Raw genomic sequence first — 23227 nt, 5'->3', positions numbered from 1 at the left:
AGGACGTCAAATATATTGATGCATGCATTTATCCTGGAAAAATTGCACAGTTTTCCACCCAATGATCCGCACAAGGCGGCCCCACATTTCTTTAACATTGCTATTTTTATACTCATATTTCACAAGGAAAAGAGAAGAATACACAATAATAACTATGCAAATATGCCAAATAACTCTCCTGTATGCACCGATATATTTGACTATCCCTGGAAGTTCGGGAGATATGAAGTTACTGTTGATCAAAACATAGGTATGGCTAAAGAAGAATAAACTTCTACAGTACAAGCTAAATTTCTATATTAAAGGTAGCAGAAAAACCCAAGAAGATAGGTTTTGTATTTCCCATCAACTTGTTGAAGGGTTAGATGATGTATGTTTTTTTGGAATATTTGATGGGACTGTGGGTATGTTTTGCAATCTCTAATTGTATACTTAAAAGATTTAAACAATTTTTAGGCGACTTCGCTTCAGATAATATAAAAGATATAATTATTCCAGCTCTTCTAAATGTACCCACATGGTATGTAATACAAAATTTTCATTTGTGTAACAAGTATTAAAATATTTGGGTTTTGTAGGAAAATAATTTCTGAAAAAGCTAAGCAGAATAGCTTGACGCTTGATGAGAACACAAAAACTATCTTAAAAGACTTGATGATTAAGACATTTAAATCTGCAGACGAAATTTTAATTGATCGTTGTAGGATAAGAGAAAAACATTACTCCTCATGTACAGGAGTTGTGCTACTGTTTGTTCGTAATATTTTGGTTATAGCGCATGTAGGCGACTCTCGTTCTGTGGCTTGTATTAGCTCAGATAAAGGTTATGTTGGCCAGTTTTTGACACATGACCATAAACCAGACCAGCCCAAGGAGCATAGAAGAATTGTTGAAAGTGGCGGATCAGTAGAATATCTGCAAAATCACAATAATAAACCATTTCTTCGTGGTGGAGATTTTACAAGAAGAAGGGCAAAAGGAGATACTCCCATGCAACTTCAGTACTCCCGTGCCTTTGGTGGAAAAGATCTCAAACCATACGGATTGAGCTGCCTACCGGATGTAACTCTTTTAAATATAACTAAAAATAATAAAATGTTTATTATTGCAACTGATGGACTCTGGGATATCTTATCTGCACAACAATGTTGCGACCTGTCCATCTACTCTCAAGAGTTCGGCATATCTCCAGCAAAGTACCTTGTCAATGCTGTTGTTGACGAGGCAAAAAGTAGAAACATTAATTGCGATAATGTCACTGTAATATGTATCGTTGTTAAACAATAATTCTACAGGTAAATACTGTATTTCATTTTGATAGTGAGAAATATAAACTATCTACTAAGTAGTCAGATAATATTTTTACAATAAAAAAAAAGACTCTGAGGAGTGATCCCAACTAATATCTTCAGGTTATCTATTAAAGTATTAAATGTCTTAAAATAAGATATTCCCCTCACTAATTCTTGTAACTATGCTACTTTATATTCTCTCCCCTATATATCCCGCCATATTGGAGGCTTTAACCTCTTGTCCTTGTAGGCCAGCTTTACTCTAGGATATTCCTGAATCCAAAGAATGACATCCGTACAAAAAACTCAAACATTACACAATTTGAAGGTATATATTATTGGAGATGAAGATACTGTGGCTGGTTTTTTATTAACTGGGGTGGGTGCTAGAGATACTCAAGGAAACACTAATTTCTTAATTGTAGATACTAAAGTAACTCCTGCTCAAATAGAAGATGCATTTCGTGACTTTACAGGTCGCAAAGACTGTGGAATACTGATGATCAATCAATATATTGCCGAAGAAATTCGTTATCTTGTTAATACCCATGATAAGGTAATCCCCACTGTGTTAGAAATTCCGAGCAAGGACAAGCCATATGATCCTGTAAAAGACTCAGTAATGCAGCGTATTAAGCTATTTTATGGTGGAGTACTTCCTGAATAAATAGTGAAATATAGAGTTATTCTTTTTTGAATGTATATAATCTATTAATGATTTGAATATCCTCATATCTTAATATATTGAACTTTAAGTTATATTTATCATTACTGAGATTTAATATGGCGACCTTTTTAGAGTTTTCCCATGACCCTAGAATATTACATGAACATGCAATATTTTATTCAGAGTTCAAGTCTATGTCATCTTTATTTAATTCCGAATATTTTTGTATAAAATTATTCCCCAATAACATTGGAACTACTGAAGAATTTGCTTTTAAAAAGTTAAATATTGCACCATATCTCAACTTACACTGATTAATACGATTCTGTATCCTTTGAGATTCAGAGTTAATTACATCATATAACCAATCGTTATGCTCTTCACTTTGAAGCTGCATCATTAAATCATTTATTGGTACTCTATTATATGTTGATGAATGACGACAATGTAACCAAGAGAATGGATTATCTCTGCTAGCATAATTCACTATAAACTCTTTATTTTCTAAAGATATATTAGGAGACTCATATTGAAAGTTACAAAGAAAACATTTTACGTGTTCTAAAGAGGAATTTGAAAAGCATTTTGCCAACTCCCTTGCATCATTTTGAATATATTCGAAGGTTTTCTTTGCAATATCCCTCTCATCACTACAGCTGTAAGGAAATAGAGTACCACTTAGCAGAGGATCCATTAATTTAACGAGCTCTGATACAAACAATTTTTTGTCTTGTGTCTGCTTCTGAAACTTCAAGTGCCTACCTATTGCATTACTATTGGGTTCATCTATTAAATGCAGCATACTTCAATCCTTTTTCTTAAATATTTTTTATTTTTAGTATTGGCTGTCAAATTATGATAGAATCTGATTCTACTAGCGGGAAGCACCTTGCTGCCTAGATCTCAGTGCTATAAATACTAGATATACTTTAGTTATTGCGAATAGATATTTTAAAAGAATCCCAAGCTACTTTAATATTATAGGTTATTTTATCTAATAGCTTACCCTTGCACTAGAGTATCACAACTAGGTTTGTTGCATGCGCAGTGACACCTTCTCACTGATGAGGACATATCTACACACCTCACAAGTGGCCGCCACAAGAAAAATCTAAATATTATGCAGTATAGTGAGTTGAGAAAGTTTCTATAATATAGGAGTTAATTAGAAAGTGTTAATTTCATCTTGTGTATATAAATTAAGAACTATACATATTACTAAATGAAGTTAAAATATCTTTTTTATTATTAGCAAACTCATCTCAATGAAGATACAGACTAAAAGGAAATAAGTGATTTTTGCCATACCACCCTTTCTGTAATGTTCTTCAGCTTTCAAAACTCTTCTATATGCATGTTCAGTCTTCTGTAGTGACAATGCCACATTGTAATCTATTCTATCAACTAATGAGCCTTGTTCTATGACTAAATATGCCATTTCTTTAAACATTGCATTTAATTGAGCAATACTTTGTGTAATCTTGACAGTTTCCTAATTCAATATCAGTAGAAAATGTAAATTATGAAGACATTCTCTATAATATGTCTCAATGAGTTATTAACATACCTCTATAGTAGAAGTCCTTTGAATTTGATTATTAATAGTTGCCTTATTTCAAGTGATAGTTTTCTTTAAAATATAGGGAATATGGGGAGGAAACATACCTCACTTGCTGAATTTAATTCAAAGGTGGAATTTAAGTCCACACTCTCTAGATTCTCAGTTAATGGAATAATTCTTTTATTTAATTGATCTAAATAATATCTCTGAATTCTCCGGAACTGTTGTCCCAGTGGTTGTAGTTGGGTAGCAATACTATTTTCTGCATTTGTCCGTAATATTGATTCTCTAACGTCTTCTCGAGATATATGTGTATTTTTAGATTTTTTAGCAGATATTTGGTGGGTCAAATACTCAGCAACTTTAAAAGAAGAGTAAATGGTAGAAGACAAATATTCAATATCAAGTCCTAGAGAAAGTGCTGCATCATCCTCTAGGATGCAAATAAGTCGTTTTTGATGAAGTTTCTGCAATTGGGAGAGTAGTTCCTTAATTTTAGTAACTTCCTCTTGTGCTTCATTTACCAAGTCTGTCCATAATGGTGGTAAGGTTTCTTTCATTTCAACGTCTATATACCTACCATTTTCTGTAAAAATGTGCGATTCAACATATTTTGCAAGGAAAGAAAAGAAAATAGTTCATTGTTTATTTTATATTAAAGGTGGGAAGAAATCTCTGAAGTATAGTTCCGCATTACTTACCCTTACTTTTCTCACTTCTTAACTCTCCTGGGACTCCTAATCCAAATCTATCAAGACGCCTTCTGTGTTCATGTCTAAGTTTTATATATATGTTGGTTAGATCTCTATTACTTTCTGCTAACATATACAAAGCTTATCTGTTATTTTAGCTAATCCCAAAGGATTATTTATGGGTAGTGAGCGCATAAAGTGAAATTAGTGAAATTTCACCCAAATAAGTTAGAACTGAGAATTAGATTACCTTGCGTTATAGTTCTTTAATATTTAGTTTGAAATTATAAAGTTTTACTTTATCTTACCTATAAATTAATATAAGGGAAAAAGTCGAAGTAATACTATAGTTCATTAGGTAACATTTAAAAGCACACTAGCTATTGAATTCTAAGTCGTTTGTATAATTTAACAGGAACATTAAGTTAAAGTGTAAATTAAAAAAAAAAAAGTAAGTGAATTAATACTAAATTATATTCGCAATATTGGGTCTTACTACTCGTGCTGAATCTAGAAAACAAGGGTAATTTCACAACTATACTTACGAAATGAGATAATAGTAATAGCTATCTAAATTAAATACATGCTTAGTGAAATTAGGAATAAGAACTTGAAAAACCAAGATTTTTGGTATACACGAAAGTATGGAACTTGCTACTACCTTACATCTCGTATAGGGAGCTATAACTATCTATTGTTATATAATACATAATGATTAAACAAAGTGGTGTATTTTCACTAATTAGTAAAGCTTTTAAAAGAATTACTTTATTTCAAGACATAATTTAACTAGTTAATAAATTACTGTATATATTGTGTATCTTTTATAACAGAAAAAACATTATCTTAAACAGATCAAGAGTCTAATTAAGCTTTACCAAATATTGGGTTTTTAATATATACAAAATTCATATACAAAATACCTCTTTATATATTAATGATGTATCTAATTACTATTTACACAGGAAGTGTTACAGTTTCGAGTAGACCTCCTGGGTATAGAATTACTACTCAAACAATTTTTATAGTCCAATATAATATTACTTCAAATTTATTAGGCTTGAATAATATTTTAATAGAAATAACTATACGTAAAAGGTTATTTAAACTTTTCTATTTAGATTAGGAAACTTCCTGTGAACCTGTTGTAGAATATTTCATTGTCAAATCTTGCAGAAAATTAAATAATCACCTCTTAAAAAGAAATTAAGTAAATATAATTATAAGATTCTAATCAATATTAATAAATTTTTAATCAAGTATTTATTTGTGTATATAGCAAAAACAGCCTGTAGCCAATGTAGAAAGAGTAATATTATATCCATAATAGTTCATCAATGAAAGAAGTAAACAAAAGCAATCATAATGATAGTTGAAATATATTTTTTATTAATATTATTAGTACTAAAATATTTATTTACACTGAACTCTCAAAAAAAAAATAAAATTTATTTATAAATGAGTAAATAATTGAAAACTATATGGGGATAAGGAAGAGAGATAAGGAAACATATGATAATATTATTCTTATCAAAAAAAAAAAAAAGTGGTACTTGAGTATTTAATATTAGAGTTTTCCTGGAATTTGTATACCTATATTTGATGAAAGTAATTACAAGTATTTTTATTTTTCAAACCTTTAACCTGTATCTATAGTGCAATTAGAGTTAGAATCAGTTACCAGATCTATTCAAATATACTTCAAAGTATTCTGGAAAGTTAAACTTCAAGATAAAGCAATACTTTACTGGAAGACTTGTTAATTCAACCAATAAAAAAGGCTCACATCTATTATTTAATTATAGATAGTCATACATTTATATTGTTGCCAACATTAAAATTATATAATTTCTTATCAGTACAAAGTTCTGGTTCTAGAATACTATAAACAAAATAACTCATTTTATATTATCTTTCAACTAGCTAGGTAAATATTTTATAGGTATTCTATATAAGCATCCGTATTAACATAAAATTAATACGAGTTATATATGCAAGAATAAATGATAGCTTTATGTATACTAGCCAATATCTTAGTAATAATGTAGAATTTGAGTAACCAGTACCCATAACTACTTACTAAAATAATGGTAAGATATAGGTTTGAAAAAGTTATAACTAGTCTAATTAATACCATAATTAAAGAATGCTTATGTTTTTATTTATAAATTCAATAATTTCTGAGTCCCAGAATTAATAAAAAAAAACTCAAAATAGTATAGTTATGGTAAGAATAATACTATACATAGTAACAAGCAAATCAATATATAGCACATTAATATCAAAATAAATTATATTCACTAATCATAACCTTAGTATATAACTAAAATAAGTGAACTGATGAGTATATATAGGCCATATTAGAGGATGATTTTGTTCTATAGGGTATGATACATGTAAATTTGGAACTGCAATATTTTTTGCACTTTATTCAATGATTATTACTATATTTAAATTAAATAACGAGGTTAATTCAATGATTTTATGTCAAGATTGTGCCATTTTAACACTTATCAGAATGTATTGGAACCATATTTGAATAATTAGTTACATCAAACTGAAAGAGTTTGTGAGATGATCAGCCACAGTCATTCATAAAAAACTGAAATTCTTGAATCTAAAGGTAAATTTCATCTACCTAAAGGTAACTTTATTATTTTGTTTAATATCAAACTCTGTGTAGCAGTATAGCTTATTGTATAAGTGGTGAAAATACCAAGCTATTATAAGAAAATACTTATACAAAAACATATAGGATTTTGCAAAGTTTACGAATAAAATTTTATTTTTATTACTCTTAAGTGAGTTTTAAAAATAAATAGTGATGATATAGAGTTATAAGTTTATTGGAAGGTAAAGTTTTGTTTGCAAAGAAAATACAATAATTACTACTATAATCAATTGATTTTGTGTTATATCACTTAAAATAAACTAATGACAATCAGTAATGAATAGTTCTAGTGATACTTGTAGGATCATGAAAATCCACGTAAATTCAGAATTATACATTTCTTTTAGGTTTATTGATGGAAAATATTAATGAATACACTAAAGATATGGTCGAGTAGCAATCATCAATCATTTTCTTTGAGAAAGAATTCATAATTTAGTAGTTTCAAGAGTCTTAATTATATTATATATTTCTAACCCTTTATAGTAGAAATTCAAAGATTCAATGAGTTTTAAAGTTGCAAATAAAGAAAAAATTCCTTAAATCCTAAAACTCACTATATCAATTCTATTTGGATATAATACTTAGTAGATAAATAATCACTTAAGTAACAGAAAAAGTTCATAAGTCATATTTGTTCCTGTACCTTGTATATATATCTGTTTCGGATCTAGGAAAATTAAGAAAATCATAATAGTAGAAGTAATATCAAGACAATAATATTTCTCTTAACATAGTACAAATTGTGTATTTCAGTTAAAAGATAAATGCATTTATTTAGTAAAAATCTCCAACTATACAGTTCTTATATACTACCTTTTATTTGGCGCAAAATGCAGTGCAGAATACTGGGACACGTTAGTCCTAGGACCTTTGTGGAACCACTTAACAGAAAGAAAACTATACTGCAAGTACTGTGCTAAATATTTTCTCTAATTAATTATTTAAGTGTACGAATTCTCGATTTACTTGATGGTATATCTATAATATTCTGCTCATAGATGGAGTTGCCACAATTACTACCTAGTGGTGTAAGTGAGACTTTGGAAGCAAAAACAAGTAAACTAGTAGAAGAGCTTAAAGATCCTACTGACTTTGTGCGTAGTTGTGTCCTTCGTGGTCCATCATACCTTTCACGATGTATTGACGAGTTTGGTAATGTTATTTCTCACATCGATGAAAAACTCTACATGAATTTGTCTTCATTGGGCTACTTGAGATCAATATATGCATTATGCGATGATATTAATATATTGAAATTTAGTACCTCAGAAATTATGAGTTTGATACTTTCAATTAAAATGTCCTCTAGCTTTATTACAAATTTCTTAGTGGAACCATATGATAATATTCAATTCAATATTTTTTTACTTGATAGACTCCTACAAGTTCAGGATTTATGTAATAGAAGTATTGAATTTACTTTATCTATTGTAAGATTAAAACAGCTTGTCAATCCTTTTATACCTTTAAATACAATAGATATAAGTGACTTGGACTCTGAAAATAGCAAGAATTGCTGCAAGGTACCACCAATTGATCTTGCAAGAGCAAGTGCAATGATTGTAGAATTGGAATCAATGTTAATGGATAACTCAAAGGAATTAGATAGCTATGCTAATAAATTAAAATGTGGTAGAAATAGGATCTCACTAGAATTCCTGGAATTTCTCCAAGAAGATATATCTTGGTTGAGGAAAACCAGTGCATTATATAGACAACAAGGTCATAAAATGTTGATTCAAGGGATGCAAATAAGCGACAAAAACTTAATTAGATTGGGTTCAATAGTACTCCATAATTTTGGAGAACTATGGGACCACATAGATACAATTGTTAATGATGTACTTCTTAGACAAGTCCACCATACGTTTCAACTATCTGCACTAAAGAATTGTATCAACATAGAAGCAAAACCAGAAGTTATCACACCAATCAAGATCTCTGTAGCTGTGAAATTGCTATTGGGAACTATTAATAGGACTTTAAATGTTATAGTTGCTGGGTTACAGCAACTACTACGCCTGTATGAAGTTTTGTTAAATAATAAATATCAAGAGTTTCCAGCAAGAGGTGGATTTTTGCTAGACAGGGATAATTTAAATTTTGTTGAGGAATATTGGTTTAAATGTTCATCTATTTTATCTAGTGTATTTAAAAGCTTAAATAACCCATCTATCATGTTAAATGAAATGATTGAAGAACCTGAAGCAGAAATACCATTTGTAGGACACTTATCATCAGAACAAGTACTTCAAATACTAGTTAGATTTTACCCAGACATCTCAAGACTACTTCAGACAACTTGCAAATACATTAAAAGAAGATTACTATTTTCACTACAAATAAGTAGCTCAGATATATCTAGTGATATTTTCTCTCTGAATGTTGCTTGTAATATTCGTGAAGAGTACATAAACTGCACGAGATTACGTTTTGTCAAATTATTTGACTCATTATTAAACCAGAAGAACCAACACTATATACCAAGTCAAATTACAAAAGACATACATATCTTAATAAAATCTATGATTGAGGTATTTTCAGAAGTCAAGGATACTGAAGATGTATGTTCAACCGTGTGTGAAATTTTTCGAAATTTGATATTGCACTTTATTGTAACCTGTGGCACTATAGTACAACCTGAAGGTAGCAATATTGAATTCTACATATGTGAATCTCTAACAGAAGACCAGAAGAATTTACTTCCTAAAAAGTCTGGCTATACTGGGTTCCAGTTCTCCCTTAAAAAGCCATTACCAAAACCAAATAATTCACACATACTAAATGGTTACATAGCAACAGTCAGTGGTACCCTTTCTGCTGAGTTGGAGAAGATGTTCAAAATTGATACTGTATCAAGTATAAACTTTACAGATAAGAGCCATTTAGTAGACCTATTGCGATCACTACAGTATAAAGCAACAGCTCGTTGGTTTGTAAATTTAGCGAGGACTATTCAGTTTTGTCTGCTACCACTTATGCATCAAGAAACCCTAAATACTTCTGGAAACTACTATAAAGATGAAACTTTTAAGATTAAATCCAATAGCAACTACAATTCTTCAGAGAACATAATATATATATCACACTATATAACTAAGATTCGTGACTTAATCTCGCATGTCACTGACAAATGGTTTACACTACTTTCTCCAATACGGCTGTGGCACAAGTGCCTTTTAGCTTTCTGTAGATATGTAACTTTATCTTTTCTGAGTAATTCTGCTTTATTAATAGATATTGATGAGACAAAGTGTCATTATATTGCTGGAAATATTGCCGAGCTTCAAGTAATAATGTCTCAAGTATTAGAAGATGGTGTTACAAGTAATCTTTTGCAAAAAGAAATATATATGCTATATGACTTTAGAAGAGTTGTTTTTAGTGATATATTTACAATAGAGTCGACATTAATTAACCAGACAAATTTCTCAGATGATAATGAATTACTCTTTCAGTCAATCACAAGGTTACCCATTATATTAAGCTCTTTGCAACTATTATTTCGCTTGCCAGTGGGTGGAGCTATGGAAACAATTTATAAGGACATTCCCTGTACATTTTCTAAGTATCTAGGTATATCGACTGAACATCTAGCAAGTATAGTGTTTGATACTATTTTTTCTGAATTGCAATTTACTGTGGAGAATGGCTCAGATAAGGACTTACTCGATCTCTTTTCCTATAGAAAACATGTAGTGTCAGACAGTGAATACAATGATATTAGAAACTCAGCAGACCTATTGAAAAAAATTTCTGAATATGTAAGTTTACTTGATCAACATTCTTCACTGTATACAAATGTAACTGAAAGAGGAAATAATATAATCTATTTAGTGAGAAGTACAGTAGCGTGTATAAACTATTTAGTCAATAGGAAGTAATACTGTCTAATTACGTCATACTTAAAACTTACTACTAGTGTTGTCTTTTTGGCGGAACCATGTTGGAGCTTAGAAATTAGTTAAAAGGAATAATCATTAAGGATTAAGATGTACTCAGATTTTACCAATAGTAGTGATGATGAACTAGATTTTCAGAGTCAGGTATGAATTTACTCTATATATTAGGATTTTTTAAATGATTGAACTTTTACTTCTCTTTAGATAGTTGAGTACTTGAAGCACATTTGTGTCCATGATACAATTCCATCTTTCAAAGGTGGCAATTCTAAATACTCATACTTTGAAGATTCAAACATCTTAGAAACTGGGTTTATAGAGAGAATTTCTTCTGATTATGATCATGGCAAGGTATACCTTGATATTAACCCTAGCAAGCTATTTGTAGAGGGCAGTCCAAATTATGAATACTTGACCTCAGATATTTGTGAGAAAATAAAGAAGGAGTTGTTAAATTTGGGCTGGGTTACAGATGTTCTATATTCTATAAAGAATTATAATAATATCATGCATCTCAACAATAGTGATGCAGGCAACTTATATCCAAAAAAGAGCAGTACTGAAGAGGAGATACTTGATTGCCTTAGGACTGTAATAGATCCTGACTTAAATAAAGACATTGTTAGTTGCAGTTTTGTAAAAGATTTGGTGATTGATCAAAAGAGTAACTGTGTTTCTTTTAATCTTGAGTTAACAACCCCTGCATGTCCACTGAAAGAGTCTTTTAAGAAAAGTTGTACAGACGCTATAAAGAGGAAATTGAATTATATTAAACAAGTAAATATAGAGTTTAGCAGCAAAGCCCCAAAAACAATTCAGAACTCTGGGACTGCTAAATTTCATGATAATCTAGCTAATGTTTCATATATAATTGCCATTGGTAGCTGCAAGGGAGGAGTTGGTAAATCCACATTGGCAGTTAATTTTACTTATACATTAAGTATGCAGGGAGCGAAGGTTGGACTAGTAGACTGTGATATATATGGTCCTAGTTTAGAACAGCTAGTTCCAGTAAATTATACCTCTATGCATTATATATCACCTAGTAGTAGCAATGAACATGTGTTGAATAAGCTTATTAAAGACTCTAAGTGTGGAATAGCTAGGTCTTCAATACAGGACAATGAATTTATTAATTTAAACAATAAAGATAAAGTGGTAGAAACAGAAGGAATAGTTCCTGTTTTTTTTGAGGGTATTGCTCTAATGAGTTATTCTTATCTCTCCAACTCTTTAAATAAAAAACAACGAAGAGTTTCTAATGCTTTGAGAGGACCAATTGCCAGTTCAATTGTTCGTCAGTTAATTACAGGAACAGTTTGGGGTAATTTAGACTATTTAATTTTGGATTTACCACCTGGAACAGGAGATATACAACTATCTATAGCTCAATATATACAAGTAGATGGTGCAATAATAATAACAACTCCTCAGGATTTGAGTTTATCAGACGTAGAGAGGGAACTCCATTTATTTAGTAAGCTAAATATTCCTGTCTTAGCACTAGTAGAAAACATGTCTTATTTTATTTGTGATGGGTGTAACAAGAAACACTATATTTTCAAGTCTGGAGATTTCAGCTTTCTTTATAATGAATATAGAATAGAACGCAAATTTTGCTTCCCAATCTATCCAGCACTTTCTCAATGCACATTTAAAGATGAAGATACAAATTCCGACATATTTCCCTTTGTAAAATCAGCTAGAGATGATAACTCTGTTTATCTTGAATTTAAGCAGCTTGCAGAATATGTAGTGAGAAGACTTTCATCTGATCGTTATGCAGGAATAAGAACTATTGTAGATGTGATGCATGCAGAAAGGTTTCTTAAATGCACCCTTGTAAGTGCAAGTAGTGAACTGGGAGTAAATGAACAACGGGAGCCTAATATGGAAATATTTTATGTATCTTTTGAAGATGCAAGAAGATCTTGTAGATGTGCACTTTGTTTAGATAGCTGTAATCAAGAATGTAATATACTAGGCGTGGATACTTTAAGAAATATCAGTTTAAATAGTATGAAACCAATGGGATCTTACGCTATTTCTATTGAATGGAGCGATAATCATAATAGCATTTTACCATATTCCCTTTTAAGGGAAATTGCTCAAAATTCACAAACAAAGGGCATAAAAAGGTCTTGCCAACAAAGTTCACTGAACTGGTAAAAATCTTAAGTATAGTGAAGATTATTTAGTAAAAAAAACTAAATGTGCTTTATATTCTGTGGGTTGAAACCTGTAATCAGTTCAATGGAATTATAACCTATTTCACTTAATACTAGTTATACTGCAACAATTTATTATTATTGAAGTCTATAATCTGATACTCTACTAATATACTATTGCAGACCACTTAGAAAGTGTTCCAAATGTAATCATACAAATTCCGGGATTTTACTTATATAGAATGAAATATCTAATTTATTAATTCTGATTCTCCATATTGAAGTTAGAGTTGTTTACTTTTATAAATCTTTGCAATTCTTTATAGTAATATCGTCACCTCCACATACTATAGTACATAGATTAGGTTTAGTTTTGTAATTGCCCTTATCCATTATTGGGCAGAGGCTTCCATTATCACGCTTTCCTCGTTGAACTGAGCATGAACACACGGATCTAATTTCATTTGGCCAAAAAGGCGGACTACCATTATAAGGTTGGTACCACCAATCTCGTTCATGAAGAAAGTATGTACCAGAAGGGTAGCGACAAATTGCGGGCTCTTCATTTGGTATTTCCCTAACTAGTAGGGCTCTTACCAAATTGCTACCTTCACTACTTGACTTCCATTCAAGTTCATCATTCCCAACATGCCTATCAAATACATAAGATCCGATGCCACTAGTTTCCCACTCTTTGACATATGTTCTAGGTTCTTGTAACAATTCTATAGCAACTTGCCACCATCTACTATCACCTAGGAGTTGGAAAGGTGCAGAATATAGGCCAAAACTTGCATATATGAGTGAAGGAGAAGTAAAAATGAAGAATTGATTAGGAATATGACCTTGCCTTATATGTACAGTTTTATTGTTTGGAATACGTAATCTACGATCTTTAATAATACTGGGAATAGCTTCAAATGTGGTACCGTGGTACGACAAATTCCAGTCTTTAGTTAATATTTCTTCATCAAAACTTGAATTCAGGGGATATCGTGACCAACCCAAAGGTAGAGAAGCTATTTCCGAGTAAATACCTCTTGTAATATACCATGACCGTGAAAGTCCGTGATTTATTTGGCAGTAGTAGCAAAAGCAAGAAATTTTATTCGTACTGATACTTGAAATGATTCCAAGTTTCTCAACAACCATATTTGTATTCGAAACATATTTACAAAAACCTCTATCGTTTCTATTTGCAACACCCATATAATCCTTGTCCTTACTTAATGAATTTCTAGTGCTGGTTATTCCAGTATCTCGTAATCTAGCATTTAGGATTTCCTTTAATTTGTTGCCTAGAGTTTCGTCTTTGATGCAATTATTGATACTAACTTTGTAATTGTGCATTTTCCGCCTGACTAAAGTGCAGCTAATAATTTCATCATTGGTTACAGGCTTATTCCAAATAGTCATATACATTTATTTCTTTCTAGAATGCATTCATAAGATATTTCATAATATTGGTGATTTTACACCAATATCTTTGAAACAGCAAGTTTATTGGGGGTGTTGCAAAAAGCAGGATTCAAGTAGGGTTTTATTCCAATTTATTACCCAAGCTATTATTAGAATAATTGCGTTGGTTATCCGGCAATTTGGTTGGATATTTACTACTCATTAATTTGTGGGAGTATATTAGTATAGAAGAAGTTTGAAAACCACACTATGTGAAGTGAGGTTTACTTGCTTATTTTCAAAGTACATAAACAAAGAGATTACATTAATTTTATAGGCTAGTTTACTATATTCAAGAGACTCTTGGTTTTATCACAAATGTTCAAACTTTCTTTATATTCAGGGTAGTATTCCAACAAACATGTTCGGAGTTTATCTGCGCACTTTAAGTTCCAGTTCTCCACCCTTTTTACAACTTTATTCCACATTATTCCCTTATAAGGATTTGAATTTATGCAAGATTGAAGTGCACTTATCTGTGAGTCCTCATCTCCCAAGGAAATCTCAAAGGCAATATAGTAAATCCATGTATCGCCTATCTTATCATCAATCTTCAGTGCACTATTAAACCACTTTCTTGCCTTCGGAATATCCTTGTCATTCCAGAATAGTCTAGCAATAGCAGAAATTACATATGGGTCATTTTCACATCTTTCTAGAGCTAAGAGAGATATAGACCTTCTTCTAATATTTGACTCTAAAAATATAGCTTCTGCATATAAGATTCCTGAACTGGGGCATTCTCGCAGTGCTTTTGACATAATCTGTTGAGTAATTGAGCTATTCCCTGTACTCTTTTCCAATCTTATTGTAGCTAACCATAACTCAGGTGTTTTTGGATTTTTCAGTCTTGCACGGTCCAGCATAGTTCTAGCCTTCTTCCAATCCTTTTTTCCTATTAATATATCTATTGCAGCTAGCCACAAGTCCACTGAGTTTGGACATAAAAGTAAACCTTTTTCAAAAATATCTAAGGCTTGATCTAAAAAATCTGTACCTTTGTCACAGTAAATTTGTCCATATATCATCCACAGGTCTGGTATATAGCTATGAAATTTTATTGCTTCTATACAGATACTTATTGCTTTATCATGTTCTCTGAGTTGACGCTCGAGTTGAATTGAGTGAGTCCATATATTAACAGTTGAAGAATGTGATCGTGCTTTCTCAAGAAGAACTCTTGCACGATGAAATTCACCAACATCTCTTTCAAGCTCAGCTGCTGCTAATATAATAGCTTCCTTATCCTTGATATCTGCAGTAAAGGCTTTAGAAAGAGTGCAACGTGCAGCTTCAATATCACCATGATCTCTTTGATATCTAGTTGCTCGCAGCCACAGAATTTCTTTATTTGAACAATGAAATAGAGATTTCTGAATGACATCTTGAAAGTCACTTGGTGAACCATGTTTCTCTTCAAAGTCAATCCAAGCTAACCAAACGCTTTTCTTTAATTTAAAAAGGTCTGAGGCAGTTTTATATGTTGATCTTGCACATATTATATATAACTTTTCTGTAAATTTACGTGCATCTTCAAGAATAGTACTTTTTATGCTCTTTTCTTCTAGTCCCATAGTAATAGTATTTTTAATAATGGCTAAACATGTTATAGGGTGATCATCCTTTTCAGAAAGTTGAGCTAAATCTAACCACTCTTGTCTAGAGTGAATAAATCCTTTTGATGACAAACTATCAATACCACGTTTAATTATAATATCTACCATTGCTGTGCTTCCATTACTCTCTTCGAGCTTTGCTGCTGCTATCCATATCATAGGGTTAGTTGGTAGCTTTTTCCTAGCATCATTTAAGATTCGTTGTGCATCTTTATATTTACTAATACTTGCCAGTCTCAGCCACATTTCTTCTGATTGTGGGACACACTCTACAGCACGAACTAATAAAGTCTTTTCCACTTTGCTATCAGCAAGTTCGATAGCTTCCCTCCATAATTTGATTGAGTTTGGAATAAATTCCAAAGCTTTCCGAATCACAGCTAATCGTCGATGTGGATTAGTCTCCCTTTCACTTGCTTTGAGCCATAGACGAATTGATGATGGGCTACTTTTAACTGCCTGTGCAATTACATTATCTACTAATTCTTCCTTCTCCAAGCGAATTCTTTCAAGCCATATATCTTCACTTCTAGGGCAAGTTTGACATCCTTTCAGTAAAATTTCACGTGCTACTGATAGTTTTCCTATAAGTTCTTCCAGTCTAGCAGCTGCTATCCAACCCGGGGCATGGTAGGGATTTGTTGTGATAACAGACCGCAGCAGTAGTCTTGCTTTCTTGATATCAGATATATCACTATCTGATCTAATATTAATTGAATTTAATGATGTTAAATAGCCATTTGGATCAACTACAGATTGCCCCGAGACATTATCCATTGCTCTATCTAATTTTAGAGACAAAATATTTCCTTTAGCTTTACCTAATTCATTTATATTCTGACTAATTTTCAGATCATTTATATTTGAATTTGTTAATATATTGGAACTCGGACAGCTATTAAGCATGCTACTTGTTACTGTTTGGTCAAAAGTTTGAATGTTTAGAAGGTGATCCGAGTTGTTTAATATTGTAGAGTGCATTACATGCTCAGGTAATGGTACTTCTAATTTTTGCTTTTTCTGCTGTTTCAGCCTCAATGAATAGTCCCCAATATCCGGAATACTATCCCATTCTTCCAACTTAACTTTATTCAAGGAACTCTTTAATTCTAAAAACTGTCTTTGTATTAAATTACTCCTATCTTTTGTAGGTTTATCAATCAGTTTAAGTTCTTCATTCTTCTTACTTCGACTTTTAAGTTTCCTATCGACTTGGCTATATATAAAGTCGGCTATTCTATCATCCTCTTCATAAGTTGAATCTTTAAATAGGGCTTCAGAAAATCCCGTAAATTTGTCAAATTTCGCATCAGAATAATCACCTTTGTCAAAATCAGCATTAATAGTGGAATCATCACGACTTACACCACTAGCAAAACCTATAGCACCTCGTCCTTTACCAGGAATATAATCAGGGGGAGGTTGCCCAAACATATCCAAGTTAGCATTTCTAAGAGATGAACTTCCTACCTGTGCAATATTAACATCTACAGCATGCCTAATCAAGAGTTTATGTACAGAAATAGATGGTTCATCCAACTGTACTCTATTTGGCATATTAACTCTTATTGTAAGAAGTTAGAGATTGGAGTCGCTAAACCACAGCTCAAGAGCGCTGCAAGTACCATAGCTAGTGTACATATACGCGCATAATTATCTATTATAGGCAGCAGAAATAACCTTAAATTTGATGATAAATAGCTGTAGTAAGTGCTATAGCAAGAGTATGTGTATCTCTTTTATTTTAAAATAATAATTAATGTGTTATTGAAGTGAAGTAAAAATATGTATGTTTACTTGTACTCATATAGTTTTTTGAATAAGTTCAATATAAGCTCGTGGGCCACATATATAACCTTCTTTGCACTGTTTAAGCCACTTTTGTTTTTCTAAATAAGATATAAGACTTAGAACTGCACAAATTGTATAAATTTGTCTGCAAAGTGAGCATTAAGGAACATACCATATTGTTTAGAATACTTTGTATTACTGAGTATCAAGTTTAGGATTTCAGTCTCTGGGATTGGCCCATCTGAAATAGCTGTATAGTTGAAAAGTTAGTAAAATTAAATATTAACATACCTTTTCTAATTATATAATGTAAAATATCTGGAATTGTATATTAAAAGTCACTTGAGACAGTGCTAATATTTAAAAAATGAATAAAACGGACCTTTGCAAATATTATATTCTTTTGATCTCTTAAATCCTAATGTCCAAAAGGCAGCCTTATCTATATTAGGCTCACTAGGGAAAATATCGGATCCAAATAAATTACTTTTTATTCCAATAAATTCTCCATGGTTATATGAGCTACTGTATGAAATCTCCAAAAGTAGAGGTCTTAGTTTATCATTACAGTATACTATCATTTCATGAATATTTGAAAAGTCCCTTCCATAGTAATCCTAAAAAAAATATGAATGTATATTTAGAGATTAAACTTATTAGATTACCATACACTAAGAACATTAAAGAATGCTGTTGCATCTGCAATACCTGTAACCTAGACAAAAGTTAATTGTGTTTTATAGTACTATTGAAGTTCAAGCTACCTTTACAGATAATAGGCATTGCAAGAAAATCGTAGCTACTTTAGATATTTTATTCATTTGATCACTTTCGTATATAGCTGTTTTGTAGGTGTGAACTTCCGGCAATATCGGTACAGGATTTAGGTTAGCGCAATATGTTTTTTCAGGTAGTTCCTAAGTAGTACTTAAGATGATCTCAGAACTAATAACTAAAGATGAATCAAACTTTGGTAGCATTCCAAGAGCAGTATTTATATCTTCTATAAAAGATTTTGTGGGTGAACGTCCAATTAATCAAATACTTGAGAATACTCAGATACTTTATAGAAAGTACAGGTTTATGGAAGCTTCTATTAAATCGCAACAGGAATCTTTAGTTGTAAAACTTCCAGATATTGAATCAGCTTTAGAGACAGTTCGATATCGCAAGAAGATACTGGTAAGTTTTATTTAGATCATTGTCCCTTAGTTCTGCAGTAACCAGCGCATCACTTCAGGTAGAAAGTACTACTAATCAAACATTCTATTTCCCCCTGGCCGATAATATCCTTGTTAGGGGTTTGGCTGAGCCATCTGATAAGATTTACTTATGGCTAGGAGTAAGTGACTATATCTTAAGTTCCTAAAAATTTACACTAACCTACTTTGGATAGGCAAATACAGTCTTAGAATATAATTTGGATGAAGCTGCTGATGTCCTGGCTAGTAACCTAGCTGCAGCTGAAAAGACAGTGAAGTTTTATCAAGACTCACTAGACTTTATTCGAGAGCAGTTAACAATCCTAGATGTAAACACAGCTAGGATTCACAACTATGGAGTAACTATACAGAAGTCTAAGTAACTTCAGAATTTACATATATTTTTAATAATAAACTAATTTGATCCCTTAATATCATGCTGATAAGATAGTGACTAAGTTATGAATAACCAAGATACTTAGATAAAACATCACTTAGATCTTTTAAATTGAGTTTTACATCTAAAATAATAATCAAGGCCTTTTTATGGGCTCATACCTTTCTTACCCTTCTTCCCCATAAGAGTCTTGCTCATTAAGGACTTTTCAATATGGGGAATAACACCACCGCCTGCTATTGTAGCTTTTATTAAGGAATCAAGTTCTTCATCTCCCCTGATAGCAAGTTGCAAGTGTCTGGGTGTTATACGCTTTACTTTCAGGTCCTTCGAGGCGTTACCAGCTAACTCAAGTACCTCAGCTGTTAAATATTCCATAATAGCCGCAGCATAAACAGAAGCAGTAGAGCCGACACGGCAGTCGCAAGGAATGCGAGTCTTTAGCATACGTTGTATACGACCAACTGGAAACTGTAGTCCGGCACGTGCAGCCCTAGAAGTTGGTTGTTTTTTACTGCCCTTACCAGACCCTGCCTTGCCCTTTCCACCAACCTTTCCACCAACCTTTCCACCGACCTTTCCACCAATCTTGCCAGAAACTCCGGTGCAGTCCATTTCTTAATAGCTCTAACTAGGGTTCACTTAAAGGAAAACAGCAAATATATTTTTTTCTTTAGTGTAGTAGTAAATCAGATAATGTGATCCTAGGGGATAATAAATGAGCTAGGGAATAGCGCAACTTAGTGCTTATAAATATCAATGTGGACAAGGGAGGCGCAGGCGCCTATATCCCATGTATCCCGCCTTATATACCAAGAAGTTGTGCATGCATGCATGCAGAGACCTCTAAGCTCTTTGTATAATTGCATTAACATTTTATACTCTCCTAATTCTATTGTTAAATTGTGTTAAAAATGATTAATGTAAAGTACCTTATAAATAGGGCACTTTTAAGAGGTGATAGATTTTTTTCCTTAAAAGTATCAGGTGCAAGGTTGTCTACGATACCTGGTTTCGTGGACAAAAATACAAGAGTTATCTGTCAAGGTATTACAGGCAGACAGGTAATCCTTTTTTCACTTTTTTACTTTAATATCTGATATAAAAGTATTTTTGATATAATGTTTTTGTAGGGCTCATTTCATACGGAGCAGTGCATATTATATGGTACGCAAATAGTCGGTGGTGTTGCTCCAAACAGAGGAGGTCAAATTTGGAGTGGTTCTGCAAATAAATTTTCGATCCCCATTTTCAATACATTGAAAGAAGTTAGTTATATATAATATTTTTAGTTTTAGTCCTTTAATGTCAGACTTTTCTGTAGGCAAAAAGTGTTACAAAAGCAACAGCTACAACAATATATGTTCCACCAAAGAATGCTGCACAGGCAATTATGGATGCTATAGAGGCTGAAATAGAGATAATAGTTTGTATTACAGAAGGTATACCAGTTCATGATATGATATATGTAAAAAGAGCACTTGAATATTATAAAAAGTCAACATTAATTGGCCCAAATTGTCCGGGTTTAATTCGTGTTGGACAAGCAAAATTAGGTATAATGCCAGCCTCTATTCACAAACCTGGAGAGATAGCCATTGTTAGCAGATCCGGAACTTTAACTTATGAAGCTGTATGGCAAGTAAGCCAATGTGGACTAGGTCAATCAACATGCATTGGTATTGGTGGTGATTCTTTAAATGGTACATCATTCATTGATGTCCTATCTAATTTCCTTTCTGATGAACAAACAAAGGGAATTGTGCTTATTGGTGAGATAGGAGGGAATGCAGAGGAAGAGGCAGCAGATTGGCTTTTAAGAAATAATTTTGATGAGAAAGGTCAATGCAAAAAACCAATTGTGGCATTTATCGCTGGAAGTACTGCTCCACCAAATAGGAGAATGGGACATGCAGGTGCAATTATCAGTGGTGGGAAAGGAGGAACGGCAAGTAAAATAAGAGCATTAGAAAATGCAGGCGTTAGAGTAGTCAAAAATCCCTCTGCAATAGGTTACGAAATTTCCACAATAATGTCAAGTAGAGTACCTGCAACTTGATATAATGTTTTGAGTTAGAATATGCATTTATATATGTTAATTACCTCACTAGTTCACTTTTTTAGCTAAGTTTTAAATAGAAAGTTGGTACTTTCTAGAAGATGTTTTAGTTATTCATTAATTGGAAACAGGCCATACCATTCCTATGCCGCGCAAAAAGAATAACTTGGCTAATTTCTAAAAGCTTATGGTTACAATGAGTTCATTGGACAATAGTCAGCTTTTGAAATGGTTAGAAGATGTTGAAAAGTCGGTAGTCAATAGGGATGGTAAAATTCTCACTCATTTATTTGCTGTAAAGAATGTGCCTCATTTAAGTAAGCCTTTCCTTATTAAACTAACTTCCCAAAAGATTCACCACTCTATCGAAAAGTACTTTGCAAATCGGAAAGTTCCGTTTGCAAATTCCTTAAGAATAGTAACAGAAAATTTTTTAGAGATATGCCGTGAATGTACCAAAAATAGTTGTCAGTGGAATAATGTCATCTCAAATGGGACAATGTTACTCAATGGATGGATTGAAATATACCGTGATCCTGATGCCCTGCCATGTCAATGGTTAGTTCCAGTATTAATAAAGGTTTGCTCCTTTTTATCACGTGCTGGGATTATTGCAGATTCACAGTTGAATGTTGGATACTTTGAAAATGATGACAACGATGAAGACTATCAAAATAAGTACCAAATTACTGTACTTAATGCAATACGCCAACAAATAGGGAAATTTAGAGGTGATGAAGATAGACAAGCAGGGTATATTGTGCTTATGACGGAAAGCATTAAATGTTGTATGCAACTTAGAAACATGCAGATGGCATCAACTTTCCTGAAACACATAGAATTATCTAACATTGATTCTAGCAAGGTACTTAGAGGCCCTATGGTATTATTTCGCTATTTTTTAGGTAAATTGTATATGCAACAAGAAAACTTCTTACTTTCTGAAGAACAGCTTGCATGGGCATTTGGACATAGCAACTTTAAGAATGTGAGTTTCAAACGAAATATTTTGGAGTGTCTAATTGCAGTAAGATTACGCCTTGGACTACTTCCAAGCTTAAAGTTATTAAAGAAATATAAAATGCACCATTATATGGAAGTTAGAGAAGCTATCCTACAGGGAAACGTAAAGAGATTTGAGAAGACTCTTCATGACTTCTCTGCCAATTTTATACACCATGGAACAATTTTATGTGTTGAAAGGGTCAAATTTATAGTATACCGTAATTTAATGAGGCGTATACGATCTTGGTCTGATAAAAATCTTCCTGGTGATCCAAATAAGATATCATTTTCAGCATTTGAGGCAGGCTTTAAATGGCAATCAGACGAAATATTTGATCAGCAAGAGATGGCATGCATATGTGCAAATTTGATTAAACTTGGATATGTGAAAGGCTATATCTCGTGGGAACACCAAGTTATTGTTTTCTCAGCCAATGATCCATTTCCATCGTTTAAAAATATCAAAGCATTATAAGCCTTATTGACTTGAGGATTTTAGTGTTGTATTGAATAGTTGAAGAAAGTGTTTACTCTTTATTCCTAACAAATATTAAGTAAATAAATATCTATAATATATTTGGATTCCTACTAACCTATGATATGTACTTGCAATGACAATTTCAAGAAGTTGGAGAGTATCTCGGCATGTTACAGGATAACTTAAAAATACTCTTGAATATTAAAATCAGGTACTTTAACAAATCTTAGAATCTGTAACAAAAGTTACCTTTCAAGTCGTTCCT

At 32.2% G+C, this 23227-nt stretch overlaps 13 protein-coding genes across 13 annotated transcripts; 7 read left to right on the top strand and 6 right to left on the bottom strand.

The window, feature by feature from the left end:
• Positions 1 to 162: 162 nt before the first annotated feature.
• Positions 163 to 1287, top strand: cand_036800 (protein phosphatase 2C; the record flags this gene model as incomplete). The annotated part of the gene is made up of 4 exons (XM_067213905.1): positions 163 to 250; positions 306 to 404; positions 457 to 520; positions 579 to 1287. 4 exons carry the CDS (start codon positions 163 to 165, stop codon positions 1285 to 1287), a joined length of 960 nt encoding a protein of 319 aa, XP_067069878.1.
• Positions 1288 to 1578: 291 nt separating this feature from the next.
• On the top strand, positions 1579 to 1959 carry cand_036790 (vacuolar ATP synthase subunit F; the record flags this gene model as incomplete). Its single annotated transcript, XM_067213904.1, has 1 exon — positions 1579 to 1959. The coding sequence occupies one exon, from the start codon at positions 1579 to 1581 to the stop codon at positions 1957 to 1959; it is 381 nt and encodes a 126-aa protein (XP_067069877.1).
• Positions 1960 to 2134: 175 nt separating this feature from the next.
• cand_036780 (uncharacterized protein) lies at positions 2135 to 2761 on the bottom strand (the record flags this gene model as incomplete). Its single annotated transcript, XM_067213903.1, has 1 exon — positions 2135 to 2761. The coding sequence occupies one exon, from the start codon at positions 2759 to 2761 to the stop codon at positions 2135 to 2137; it is 627 nt and encodes a 208-aa protein (XP_067069876.1).
• Positions 2762 to 3187: 426 nt separating this feature from the next.
• cand_036770 (SNARE domain-containing protein) lies at positions 3188 to 4345 on the bottom strand (the record flags this gene model as incomplete). The annotated part of the gene is made up of 4 exons (XM_067213902.1): positions 3188 to 3451; positions 3527 to 3568; positions 3625 to 4106; positions 4222 to 4345. 4 exons carry the CDS (start codon positions 4343 to 4345, stop codon positions 3188 to 3190), a joined length of 912 nt encoding a protein of 303 aa, XP_067069875.1.
• A 3539-nt stretch (positions 4346 to 7884) lies between these two features.
• Positions 7885 to 10770, top strand: cand_036760 (uncharacterized protein; the record flags this gene model as incomplete). The annotated part of the gene is made up of 1 exon (XM_067213901.1): positions 7885 to 10770. The coding sequence occupies one exon, from the start codon at positions 7885 to 7887 to the stop codon at positions 10768 to 10770; it is 2886 nt and encodes a 961-aa protein (XP_067069874.1).
• A 108-nt stretch (positions 10771 to 10878) lies between these two features.
• Positions 10879 to 12957, top strand: cand_036750 (uncharacterized protein; the record flags this gene model as incomplete). The annotated part of the gene is made up of 2 exons (XM_067213900.1): positions 10879 to 10932; positions 10993 to 12957. 2 exons carry the CDS (start codon positions 10879 to 10881, stop codon positions 12955 to 12957), a joined length of 2019 nt encoding a protein of 672 aa, XP_067069873.1.
• Positions 12958 to 13256: 299 nt separating this feature from the next.
• On the bottom strand, positions 13257 to 14378 carry cand_036740 (uncharacterized protein; the record flags this gene model as incomplete). Its single annotated transcript, XM_067213899.1, has 1 exon — positions 13257 to 14378. The coding sequence occupies one exon, from the start codon at positions 14376 to 14378 to the stop codon at positions 13257 to 13259; it is 1122 nt and encodes a 373-aa protein (XP_067069872.1).
• Positions 14379 to 14692: 314 nt separating this feature from the next.
• cand_036730 (pre-mRNA-plicing factor 6) lies at positions 14693 to 17587 on the bottom strand (the record flags this gene model as incomplete). Its single annotated transcript, XM_067213898.1, has 1 exon — positions 14693 to 17587. One exon carries the CDS (start codon positions 17585 to 17587, stop codon positions 14693 to 14695), a length of 2895 nt encoding a protein of 964 aa, XP_067069871.1.
• Positions 17588 to 17833: 246 nt separating this feature from the next.
• cand_036720 (uncharacterized protein) lies at positions 17834 to 18642 on the bottom strand (the record flags this gene model as incomplete). The annotated part of the gene is made up of 4 exons (XM_067213897.1): positions 17834 to 17919; positions 17994 to 18071; positions 18204 to 18438; positions 18586 to 18642. 4 exons carry the CDS (start codon positions 18640 to 18642, stop codon positions 17834 to 17836), a joined length of 456 nt encoding a protein of 151 aa, XP_067069870.1.
• A 112-nt stretch (positions 18643 to 18754) lies between these two features.
• On the top strand, positions 18755 to 19406 carry cand_036710 (prefoldin subunit family protein; the record flags this gene model as incomplete). Its single annotated transcript, XM_067213896.1, has 3 exons — positions 18755 to 19003; positions 19062 to 19163; positions 19218 to 19406. 3 exons carry the CDS (start codon positions 18755 to 18757, stop codon positions 19404 to 19406), a joined length of 540 nt encoding a protein of 179 aa, XP_067069869.1.
• Positions 19407 to 19567: 161 nt separating this feature from the next.
• Positions 19568 to 20035, bottom strand: cand_036700 (histone H2A; the record flags this gene model as incomplete). The annotated part of the gene is made up of 1 exon (XM_067213895.1): positions 19568 to 20035. The coding sequence occupies one exon, from the start codon at positions 20033 to 20035 to the stop codon at positions 19568 to 19570; it is 468 nt and encodes a 155-aa protein (XP_067069868.1).
• Positions 20036 to 20334: 299 nt separating this feature from the next.
• Positions 20335 to 21479, top strand: cand_036690 (uncharacterized protein; the record flags this gene model as incomplete). Its single annotated transcript, XM_067213894.1, has 3 exons — positions 20335 to 20484; positions 20554 to 20688; positions 20745 to 21479. The coding sequence occupies 3 exons, from the start codon at positions 20335 to 20337 to the stop codon at positions 21477 to 21479; spliced, it is 1020 nt and encodes a 339-aa protein (XP_067069867.1).
• A 187-nt stretch (positions 21480 to 21666) lies between these two features.
• Positions 21667 to 22959, top strand: cand_036680 (uncharacterized protein; the record flags this gene model as incomplete). The annotated part of the gene is made up of 1 exon (XM_067213893.1): positions 21667 to 22959. The coding sequence occupies one exon, from the start codon at positions 21667 to 21669 to the stop codon at positions 22957 to 22959; it is 1293 nt and encodes a 430-aa protein (XP_067069866.1).
• Between the last annotated feature and the right edge of the window lie 268 nt (positions 22960 to 23227).

This window comes from Cryptosporidium andersoni (assembly GCF_001865355.1).
Source record: "Cryptosporidium andersoni isolate 30847 chromosome Unknown contig_27, whole genome shotgun sequence".
Classification (NCBI taxonomy): Eukaryota; Apicomplexa; class Conoidasida; order Eucoccidiorida; family Cryptosporidiidae; genus Cryptosporidium; species Cryptosporidium andersoni.
The sequence above is the reverse complement of the archived record's forward strand: the minus strand, read 5'-3'. Positions and strand labels throughout refer to the sequence as shown.